This window comes from Cupressus sempervirens, chromosome 3 (assembly GCF_028749045.1).
Source record: "Cupressus sempervirens isolate cs-2001-9-10 chromosome 3, ASM2874904v1, whole genome shotgun sequence".
In the NCBI taxonomy this organism is placed as follows: Eukaryota; Viridiplantae; Streptophyta; class Pinopsida; order Cupressales; family Cupressaceae; genus Cupressus; species Cupressus sempervirens.
In genome coordinates this window covers 928,043,058-928,055,368 of record NC_143120.1, presented here as the reverse complement: position 1 = coordinate 928,055,368, position 12,311 = coordinate 928,043,058, and the positions used below count along the sequence as shown (strand labels likewise).

The 12,311-nt window shown below is 37.7% G+C and overlaps 1 protein-coding gene across 1 annotated transcript in view; it reads left to right on the top strand.

Annotated features, from left to right (window-relative positions):
- GLB3 (hemoglobin 3) overlaps positions 1 to 10,987 on the top strand; it is a 63,428-nt gene extending 52,441 nt beyond the window's left edge. Inside the window, exons 3-4 of the mRNA XM_089822506.1 lie at positions 10,307 to 10,451; positions 10,555 to 10,987. Of these exons, the coding sequence (XP_089678632.1) occupies positions 10,307 to 10,451; positions 10,555 to 10,639 (230 nt within the window). The 3' untranslated portion in view covers positions 10,640 to 10,987. The remainder of the gene's footprint in view (positions 1 to 10,306; positions 10,452 to 10,554) is intronic.
- The last annotated feature ends 1,324 nt before the right edge of the window (positions 10,988 to 12,311 follow it).

The following is a 12,311-nucleotide window of genomic DNA, read 5'->3' as shown; positions in this document are numbered from 1 at the left end:
AAAGAAAAGGGAAGATTTATATTAGAAGATCATTTGATGTAAGCCCAAGTGGCAATTTACCTTTCTTCTAGAATAGGACAAGTGTCTATTTTTTATTGGCCACCATTTTGGTGCCTTCGCATTGGTTGCCACTTTTGTTTTGATTTCCACCGTCCGTTGTATTTTTGGCTCCTATAAAAGGCCATTTGCTCTCATTTGTAAAGTGTCAGAGAAATTGTTGCGAAGATAATACCAAAATGCTCTCTTTTTCATTGTTGCGATTGGCATGTTGATCAAGAACATTGGGTGTTATTGCATGTTTTCTACTTCCACTTAGATTTCATTTCAAGTTGTTTAAGTTGTTCAAGTGAAAGTAAAGTAGGTGGATAGTTGTATGGTAGCATTGGTAAATGTTTGATAGGGATCAATACTAGACCAGTAGCATCCTAGCGGCTGTTTGGGAAGCTTTGTGTGGTAAGCTAGTTTATTTTTCCTTTGAATCATTGCACCTGTGGAAGTGAGGCCGTTGGTCAGCTCTCATTAGGTTCGATCCCCGTCCATTTGCTAACCTTCCATTCATAGGAGTAAGAGTAGAAGAGTGAATAGTTGGGTAGTTGAAGTTTAGAGAGAAGAAAGTTAGAGTAGATCAAGTTATAGAGCTCATCCATTCACCTTCTATCATCGCAACCATCAACATTATCTGCTTCCGCACATTTCACAGATCGAGCCACCATCACCTTCATCCCATCAAAGTCCAAGTCATCCTCAACAATTTACGTAAGGCCACCTACGTGATTACCAGCAAATCACATCGATAAAATTGAGCGAGTATCCAATGGTGTAAGGAACATTGGAGCTATTGCTTATGTCTTCATGAGTAATAACTTTTCAAGAGAGGAGTTGCATGTTTGATATCTCATATTGAATATTCAAATCCTAATATGTTATGTAAGTGATACAAAACTCGCATCAACAATGCCCTATGTTTATAAGACTTGAGCAAACTGTTCTTGGTGATATTCTGATTTCTCACTTGGTTAACCACCAACTCTCCATATACAGTTAAGGCTTGAATTCCTCTTTTTTGAGCAAGTAGGAGACCCTGAATCAAGGATTCATACTCGGCCACATTATTAGTGCAACTGAACTGGAGCCTAAAGGAGAAGTAGTACCTTACTTGTGCAGGAGAAATCAACATCACACCAACCCCTGATCCATTTTTATTCCTTGAGCCATCAAAGTACATACTCCATATCCCACTCACATCTTCTTTAGTCTCCACAAGATTGGGAACTAGAGCATCTTTCTGTAATATACAATATGTACTGAGGCCTGTCTCAAGGGTTTTTGGCATAGGATCAAATTGATATGCATTAGCCCATTCATCTAAGAGAAAATCAGGTATCTCTGCTAGGGAAGTAGTAGGCTCCTTCATTATGTCATTCTCATCCATTTCTAGGATAGTGCAATTCATGTTGATGAGATTAGGGGTGTAGGGTTCAGTATGATGGAGGGCTTGGGGCTCTGCTCTGATTGAAGCTTTGGTCCCATATCTTGTCCTAAAAGACATATATGACCAATCAGAAGATATGTAACCACCTATTTGGGCAGTGAAGTCTCTTGACAGACAGATGGCAAAATGTGGCTTGACTTCAGCAACGGATATATCTTGAGTTACAGTACAACCAGGGCATGCATGTAGGGCCATTTCCACATTCCTAAGGATCCCTACAGTCTTGATAGTACTACCATCCAACTGTAATACATCCCTAATAATGGGCTCATATTTCATTTCTAAGGCATCAACAACGCACTTAGGCATCACTGAACTACTAGCCCCTGAATCAATCATGCAATTGTGGACTAGTTTACCCCCTATAATTAGAGAAACATAAAATGGAGGGGTTCTAACCTTTTTACTTGTTTCTTCCTCCCTTGATGGTTGTACTAGGCTTGTGGCACTTTCCATGTTGGGTGGCTGATCCTTTGGTTCAATACTTTCCAATTCTTGCTACAACAACCTCTTTTGCATGGGTATAGTAGCAACAACATCCCACATGGAAATATTCACATTTGTCTTCTTCATTTGTTCTACCACACTGAATGGCGTAATAAGTACCTTAGTAGAAGCCTTGGGAGCTGCATTTGTAGGAGGTTGAGATGGAACAACCTGAGGGTCGCTTACATCCTTTCTGCCATTATTTCGCCTTTGTTGTTGAAAGGTATTTGATTGATCATTTACTGCTTGTTCATGAGGTATTACATTTGAAGTTGAGGCTTGATTGGGAGGAGGAGGGGGAGCATCTTCAATAGCTCTTCTTTTGCTCCTAGTGTTGTGAGCAATGGAATCCTGGTTTACATTACAATGTTCCTCCACTTGATGATTCATAAAGGAGCAATCACCTTGTCCTTGCATATACGAAGCATCTTTGAATTGGTCCTCTTTGTATGATTGTCCTGCTATAGGCTCTTGGATGATCAAAGCGAAATAAGATTCAACCTTCTGACACATGCAACAGGCATAGGAGTAGTTACAGGAGGGACAATAATCCTGATCTTGGGCCATGTTGTTTTGAGGAACTATGGCCCTACTTTGGGTTACATTTGAGGTTGAAGCATGGCTATTTTGCCTATTCTGATAAAAAGAATTGTTCCCATGATTATGATTTGAAGGCCTACCACTGTTCAGAGTTTGATATTGCAATTGATGAGCCTTACTACCTTAAACTTGCTGTCTCTCTAAAGTCACCACTTTATTGCTCACTTTTTGCATCACAAAGAAGCTATCCTCCAGCTTCTTCTCTTGGCCCTGCAATCTTTTATCTATGTTCAGCATCATAGATTGCATCATTTCCTTGATTTCATCCAATCCATTTGAAGATGTGGAAGCTTGAGGGACTAGAGCAAGGGATTGTGATGTGGAAGTTGTGGGAAGAGGAGCCATTGCTGGTTTGGAACATCAGGGAAGAAAGGCATAGGGGGCCTTGGAGCTAGCTTACCTCCTTGTATTAGGATCTTTTCCGACTTTATTGCTATGTCATAAGCATTAGGCAAGGTATCTCCTCCCATAGTTTGGATTGTAGTAGCAATGTCACTGTTAAAAGCCCTGAGGTAATGCAAGAAGGCATTACCAGGGGTAGGTTTTACTGAAGTAGGTATTCTATCCCATGTCTTTTGAAATCTATAGTTGAAATCAGTCATACATTCATGGGGGGCTCTTTTTATAGTAGTCAATTGTTCTAAAAGTGACAAATGGTCACTTTTATCCTCAAAGTGTTTGCACAGTCCTGCTCCTAATCCATCCCAATCTGCTATAGAACCATGAGCCAAACCTCTATACCATTGTAGTGCTTTTCCTTTCAAGGATGAGGCTAGAAGCTTGACTGCAACATCGTCCTCTGTAATACCATGGATATTGCAGACATTTGCAACTTCTTGAATGTGTTCTAAGGGAGAGATAGAAGTTTCACCAGTAAATTTTGGTATACTTTTGAGTGCAGCTATTGGTATGTCATGTCTTTGGGCCAATAAAAGAGGACTTCCACCATTAAAGGTGGAAAAAGCATGAGCCCTAGGTTGTGCCATATAGACAAGTGATCTATTGATATGTGCTGATAGCAATCTAGGCTGAGATCTAACAGCAGGAGGAGTAGAGATGGATCTTGCAGGTGTATTTGTTAGTATTGCACTCCTAACTGGTGATAAAGATACTCTAGCCTGCCTTCTTCTGGGATTTGAAAATGAAAGCTCTTGGTAATGAAATTTACCTCTAGAAGATGCCCTTGTTTCAGCTTTGGGCTTGAATTACTGCAACTTTGGTCTGGAACCAGATGTATTTGAAACTCAGAGTTGCCAAGTACTTGAAGAATGAGCCCTTGAAGGCTTGAACACCGAAGCCAGTACTATCTCCTTAGTATTAATCTTGAAATCTTCCTTTTGACATCAGTAGACTTGAAATTTTCTGAATATTGTCCCACCGGGCGTGCCAAAAATTGTTGTCTCAAAGGTTTGCACCCTTGTCCAAAGTTTTTACCTAAGGACAATCTTGTGAAACATAGAAACAACCTTCAAGCTGTGGGACTTGAACTGTGAGGTTGAGTCTTCGGAGAAGGTTGGCTTCCTTTACTATCAGGGTGCACCTAACTACTCTTGGAGAAGAAAAGGGAGAAGGAATGCGTTAAAGCAAATCTACCTACTCTAACCTAAGGGGGTGATGCACCAAAATAGAGTGTTCAAACCACTCTCTGCCCATACATGCACTATTGAACCATCATGACACCAAGAGATATACACATTTAGACTTGCTTTAATCTAACAATCACATGCAAATCAGAAAACCCAAATGAATGACACAAGGAAAGAGAGGATTCACTTATCAGAAAACCCAAATGAATGGCACAAGGAAAGAGAGGATTCACTTATATACCATTCATAGGCCAAAAGAGATACAGTCATGCAAGATTGCAGATCTCTACAATACACCAATGAGAGGCAAATAGTTCTTGCACTTCACAACAATGGCTGAAGGAGATAAGAATGTCATACAGTTCAGAGGCAAAGGGAATTTACAGTGAAATTGCAAAGCAATATCAGAGAAGTCAGAGAAGAGTCGACCAGTACAAAATCTACAAAAATTGCCTTTATAGCTCAGGCATAATTGAGATATTCTCTAACTGAAGTTACTCCACAACCACTGCCATTAAGTCTTGATAAAGATTTGGAGAAAATCTGATCTGGGTATAGATTCAAATACGATGAAACCTGATATTTTGTTGAAATAGGGCCCTGACAGAAACAACGCCATTAACCATTCTGACCAAGTAGGTGAATGAACTGAGGTGGCATAGTGTTTCCCTGCTGTTTACTGAATTCAACATTCTTTCGGGAGTGGTTGGAATTGATCATGAGGATCAAATCGCACAACAAAACTCGATCCCCTCCGTTTCTAGCTTGTGAATCAGCAAAGTCAGCAAGTCAACCAAACTTTGCCACCAGGATGAGCCACGTGGGCCAATAGCCTTTTATTTTTTCGCCACCTCGCAAGGTCTTCCCGAATTTGATCACATCTTTATAATTGACTATGCCGCCTCCTCAGAACCCTGACCGTGGCAGTCTCCCAACTGCCAGCCTCTAACTGTTAATGCCTTAACCGGGCCCGCTGGGACACGTGTCCTTCAGGTGCTTCCCCGCATTGCTTAATTACCTCGCATCTCCATATTGCGGGAAAGCGTCGATCGTTGATCTCTGTAAGATCGACGATCGTGAAGATCCTCATTACACTGCGCCTGCCACACTAAAATTTCTAGGCCCACGAACACTCAACATAACCTGGCATCCAACTCAGCAACCTGGCACCACCTTGGTATCACCCTGCGGCATATGGAACAAACCCGACCCCACAAGGACATGCGGCAGTGAGGCGCTTGCCCGCATTCCTTAACATCCCTGCATCTTCATATTGCAGGCAAGCGCCAGCTGTCGATCTCATTGCATCGGACGGTGTTCATAACATGTGCCCTTTGAACCTGCGTGAATATCCTCTGTGACGTCACTAGGACATGTGTCACCAGGGCGCTTGCCCGCATTGTCAGAAAGTTTGACAAAAGACAAAATGCGGGAAAGCGGGCGCCAATCAAATTGCCAGCTCACCAGTAGCTCTTTCCCTCTGCAGCCCACAAGAAGAAAATGGACCCACTTGCCACGCGTCACGAAGGGGCTTCCCCGCATTATGTAAAGGTCGTGCATCTTGAGGATGCGGGAAAGGGCCCACCGTAGATCATGAAAGATCTGACGGCGCGGAAAGTTGTGGTCCAACGAAAATAACTTAGGGAAATAGGAAATACCATAGAGTTTTAAATGTTTTATTTTTTGATATTTCCATGCATTTAAATAATACTAAAGATGGTAAGTGGCCATTGGGTGGGGTTTGCATTCAAAATTCAAATTTTGGCGGGGGTAAAATTAGGTAACATCGCCTTTAAAAATTAGTGATGGGATTTCATAAATTTTTCCCTTAAAAATATTCTGATGGGTTTTCATGATTTCTCCCTTGAAATTTTTTTGATTCTATAATTCACAAAGTTGTGTGGGATTCTTTTATGGATTTATAATTTTTTCCTCAAAAATTATGTGGGGGGATTTTACCGTTTTTCCTAAAAAGAAAGCTTTGTATTGTTTGGTTTTGATTGATTTTTCACCTAAAAAATCATATTAGGTTTTGACCGATTTGTCACCTCAAAAATTGTGTTTGGTTTTTCTGATTTTTCTCCTAAAAAATGTCTTTTTGTAGTCTATTTTGGGGCATCATGCTCGTCTGCAAGGTTTGGAGAGTTTTGTCGATTTTCATTTTTCCTCGAAATCGTGCTAGCTATTCTGCAGGGAAGAGTGGTTCCATTATCCAACATCACGTTGAATATTTTATGATGATTTCTATCAGATGTTTTGTTGATTCTAAGAGGGTTAGTGGCAAACTCATCCCAATGATAGCCTCTTGTCTCTTTTTGCAAAGCATAAAAAGGGTGTACCCTTCTCTATTCTTTAATGGGCAAATTTTGGCTTTTTGGTCATTAACATTTTGTAGATCCAAAGAGGGTATCAGCAGTGACAATATGTTTTGAAATTTGCTTTGACCAAAAGATTGTAGTTAGAATATTATAATGTTTATTCATTGATCATCTTAGTTAGTCTTTAGTTAATTAGGTAGTTTCTATTTCTGTCTTTAGTTCACGGTTGTTTCTTTTAGAAATATCATCTCTGTAAATCTATATAAAGAGCTTTCATCTCCTTTGTTTAATACAACTATGACAACATCAATTTACCATAACAATAGGGACCCCTAGTTCGACAGGGTTCTATTGTTGGTATAGTACTTATGATTATAGTATATATTGTTAATAATTAATCCATATGTAAACCAACAAATGACCAGTGAAGATGGACTCTTACATGAACATATGATAACCTAAAAATTCATAAATACATTCATTAACAAGATTTTATTTTATTTAATGCTTCACTCAAAATATGCTAGCTGTACAATATAAATGCCACTTTAAAACTAGGATCCTTGTCTAATCAAGTGTTGTTATTATGTAGAAAAATACTATTCTTATGTGTACAATTATCATGGTAGCAGTGTATATCTATTGAAGCATTTATTAAATATTTGTCCTTTCACAAATTAAGAAGGTGAGTACAACAAATATTTTGCATCTTATCATCAAGTATGACGGATTGTTAAAAAATTATGATCACTCTAAAGTTGAATATAAGTTGTATTTTTAAATAATTATGTATTTTTTAATAATAATAAATAGTATTTATGTTCAACTATTGGTTTATTTGAGTTGGATACAAATGTTAGAGATAACAAGATTTGTCACTTTGTGGTTATGAGATCATTTAGGCACTATATAAGATATATTTGAAATAATAATCTGATATTATTATCACATGTGATCTTTTTGTTCAACTACTAGGGGTTTCGTGACTCAGTTTTCGTTGAATCTCTAAAAATTCATTTTAAGGACACTTATGACTAGACATGCTGATGTGGTGAGTTGTGTGATGAGTCACACTTCCAAGCTTGAGTTGTAGATAGATAAGAAATCATTTTACATCTCTAAGAAGATGAAGGTCCTCCAAAATTTCATGCAGCCTCTACATGCTCACAAAATTAACCCACAACTCCTGGACTTTTTCCTCTGGTTAGAAAATGAATTCATAATTAGACGAAAAGGTTATGCTGATTTTGGATAAGATACATCAATTTAGTTAATTAATTATTAGTGATTTATAGAATTAACTTATATCAGAGATTAGTTCAATTAAGTAAAAAATTATTCAATTAGATTCCTGCATTTCTGGATTAAACTGTGTTCAAATTGATGATGAAAATTTGAACGCAGTTTAATCCAGAAATGCAAGAATCTAACATTATGGACAGTGGAAATTATGGGACTTATTGATTCAATTAATTATCCAATGTTGCAATATACTAATTAAATAATTAGTCAGTGATACTAAAAAAGAGCCTATTTAATGAAATAATTAATTTAATTTATCAGAGCAGAGAGATCAATATTAGTTAACATGTAAAGGTGAATATTAGGTGTCTACAGTAGCAAAACAAAATTGTTAACTTCTAAGATATTTCCTTAATTGTGATCCATAACAATTAGCCCTGATGGATAGCTCACTGTCACAATAATCTTCTGACGATAGGTACAATAAATTGCTCTCTAATCAAATGGTAATATTCTGATTTCACAATTTCAAATAATTAATTTTATTTTCGTTGTATGGACATGGACATAGTGGGTGAAACAAAATTAACAAATATTAGATAAGGATTACAGTTGATGCAGGAGCATCCTGGGTGAATTGGCGATTGGCATCATCCAATTTTTTTCTTCTAATCAGTTTGTTTCAGTTTTGGTGTGTTTGGCATCTCCTGTTCATTGAGCTGTGAGAAACAAGTTAATTCTGAGTCTTAGTTCTCTAGAGATCAATCTTTATGCAAATTGATTACATAACGTCTCAAAGAGATATCGTCCAATAAATTGATTGCAGCCTATGCACAGATGAATTTGATCAACTTTCAATCAAGTGCTATGGGTTGACACAATACCAAAACTTCACAACCTTAGCCAGGGTGGAGAGGAAGAGAATTACAAGAACAATGCAAGTTAGTTTGTAATGGCATCAAGCTAGGAATTAAAATGTTACCAAAATGGTAAGCTAGAGGGGAGGCTGCAAAGAATATGGAGAAAGGAAGTAAGAGGGGAAAAAGGCAACGGCGCCTCTGGTCCTTTTCTTCTGAAACTGTTTTTGCACAGCACTGGAGGGAAGGAAGTAGGTATGCAGAAGGAATAGGAGGGATAAGGCAGGCAGTGTCAAGAAGATCTGGAGGTTGGGAAGGAATCCAAAACCAAGCAGGTAAAGGTGTCCCTGATTGGGCTGTGAAGACAAGGGCTTGGATCAGGAAACAAATCACCAAAAAGAGGAAATAGGGACGGTGGTTGGTTCTGCCTCCGTGGCTGAAAGAACTGAGAACCAAGGGGGAATTGATGGTTGCCAGAAATTAAAACCATTTTGGGCAGTAAGGTACGGATGAAATAGTCCCATTTTGAGAGTAGGGAAAAGCAAAATAAGAGAAGGAAGATCGAAGTAAGCTTGTTCATTGGCTGCAGAGATCTGCTGAGAAGAAGAACTTTGTAGCTTTGCAATTTCTTTCTTATTTTGTAGGATTAAGACGATGGTGTTCCTGTTCTGATTATTTTGTGTTCCTTTTATCTGTTTTACCAGAGACACTTTGATGTAGATGTTTGTGTCACTTTAAAGAGTTTGTATTGAATTCTGAGTTCCTGTCGCCTTGGGGACAGAAATGTACTACGTGTGGTTGTGAATATGGAATTCATTTCCATCAATAGCCATAAGATTTCAAATAAATAGCGTTGAAAGTTATAATGATGATTTCATGGAGTGGGATCTGCTTTCTGAAACTAGACTTGTGATGTTATTGTCTCAAAGGCCATGAAATCAATTTATGGCTTGCTTGTAAACATGGACACAATGGTTGAAATAATAACAATTTTTGGATGAGGATGGGTCAGAAGATTTTATATGACCTCCTTTAAATTCATAAATGGTAATATTTCATGGATGTTTGACTTCTGAAACTGGGCTTGTGATGTAATTTTTGGAGTGCGCATGAAATCAATTTATGCTTGCTTTAGTCATCAAATACTTTATGCATGCTATACATCTAGCATGCTAATGCAGCTTACGTTCAGGTTGTCTTGGTATTATTAGGTTCAGACTTCAATTCTCTTTTTGTGAATTTATTGATTGTCTTTCAAATGACCTGTACACATAATGTACTCTGCTGCAATCTAAGTTAAGCTTGTTTTGGAATACTAAGAACTGAAAATAAATTCTTTTGTTGACAATCAATTTTTCAATTTCCAATGCAACTTGACAATGGATTTATATGTTTTTAAAGGAAACCGTTACTGTTGGTGCATTATGCATCTGTACCTTGATTAGCTGTTTTGACTTGACCATATAAATACTTCTTGTGAATTTAGTAATCGAGTCTTTCATATGACCTGTACACCTAATGTACTACTGCAATATAAGTTAAGCTTGTTTTGGAAATAATAACTGAACATAAATACTTTTGTTGTCAATTAATCTCTCAATTTCTAATGCAACTTGACAATGGATTTATATGTTTTAAAAATAAACTGTTACAGTGGGTGGATTATGCATCTGTACCTTGATTGGTTGTTTTGACTTGACCATATCAGTACCTTTTCATCTTCAGGTCATCCTGCTCTTATAGGACGCCATAAACCATTCCCTGTAACAAGAGAAGCAGCAGAGAGATGGCTTCAGCACATGCAAAATGCATTAGATAGCGTTCCCAAAATTGATGCTGATTCAAAGACTCGTATGCAGAATTTCTTCAGGTACAGAATTCTTGTCATTTACAAGTTAGGCTTTCACAAGAAAATCTGTTAGGCTTAAAGTTGTGTTTCACTTTGGGAGAATAATTTTTGTTGCTTGTGACAGGCACACAGCCTTTTTTCTTGTAGCGGGAAATGAAATGATGAATGAACAGCAAAGATGTGCCCACAATCCACAGCATAAACAATGAATTGAATTCCACTTGGACTACCCTCAACGTAAAGTGAACTTTTAAGATAATATAGTTGATGCTGAAGATCAATTAAGTAATGCAGAAGTGTCCATACATTGGAAATATATCTAAGCATGATAACCAAAGTGATTATGTAATTGAAAGGCCTGAATACGTGTTTCTAATATCATGGTAATCATATATTTTGAGATGTCATTGGAAGTATATCTAAGCATGATAACCAAACTAATTATGTAATTGCAAGGCCTGAATACATGTTTCTAATATAATGACAATCATATATTTTGAGATGTTTGAAAACGATAAGGAAATTTGAAAACAAAAGTCAGGATGTTTCGTAGTAAATATTTTGAGCTTTGCAATCTTCTCATTCACACTAATCAATTTAGAATTTCTGTGATGTTTGATTATTCTGGTTAGCCTAAAAACCTCTATATTGAAAAAACTGTCCAAGTTATTGTTCTTTTTACTGTAGGAAAACAAGTGCCACTTTTATCAAGAGATAGTAAATGTTGACATAATTTTGAATCACACTAAAGATTAATGCAGTAGCATACATGGTTAATGGTAATCAGCATCAATCAAAATGAGAGTGTTTTAGTTTGGCTCGAAATGAAATTGTGGCATAGCTTTAGAAGCTTCCAAGCAAATTCAAATGGTAGGTGTAATGCCAAATTCCACCTCTGTCAGCATCCAAGAAAAGAAATGGAAGGAATTTGATAAGGTCAAGTGGAAGTGCAAGAGTTAGAAGTTAAAAATTCTAGGGTGGAAAAAATAAAGTAGAAACTGGCCAAGAAAGAGAAGCCTCCGACCCAAGAAAGCCATGAATCTTTGTGCTTGGCAGAAAGGAAAAGACATGATTTGTCTTATATGTTTGCAGAGAAATGATTTAAAGAGAGAGCTCTATGTAGCAGAAAAGAGCTTCAGGTCCATTTAACACAGTTAATTTTAAAATTGCAGATTCTAATGAGAGATTGAATAAAGGAAAATATAGGTGTGCAGAGAAGATTTGAAAAGGAACAAAAAAAGAAAATACTAGAAGTTGGAAGCTGTAGAATAGAGGTGAAAAGCTGTGTGGGAGGGGAGTCATTTGTAGCGTTGTGAAGGTATGAGCAGAGGAAGAGTAAGTAGTAAGTAAAGAGTTAAGTTCTATGAAATTGCAGATTAGAGTAGTATGCTCAGAGTGAAAGATAGAAAACATAGTTGAAGCCGAAAGACTTGATATAGAGCTAAATCTGTGATGACAGCTTGCAATTTTCATACACTGTATGGAGATTTGGATACATTGGTTGTACTTGTAATGGTTTTCAGTATGAAAGATTTAGTATTATGCATAGTAACACAGGGACGTGTCCCCCCCCTTTTTGCCTGACGTTTCAGAGACTTCAACGCATTGGAGACTTGGGGACTCCGTCTCCCCGTCCCTAGCAGTGCCACCAGATTCCGCCACCTCCACCGAGGATGGGGACATCTTGATATTCACTATTTGCAGCTTCGACTATTTATGTTTAATGTTCGATGTTCCAATTCAATGCAATGTTCAAGTATTCACTCTTTTACATCTTTATATCCTATATTGCAATACATATTTTTATAACTAGCATTTTTAAGTACCAATATTCACCCCTCTTGTCCCTCGCCGCCGTCCCCCCACTGTCCCCCCGTCGTC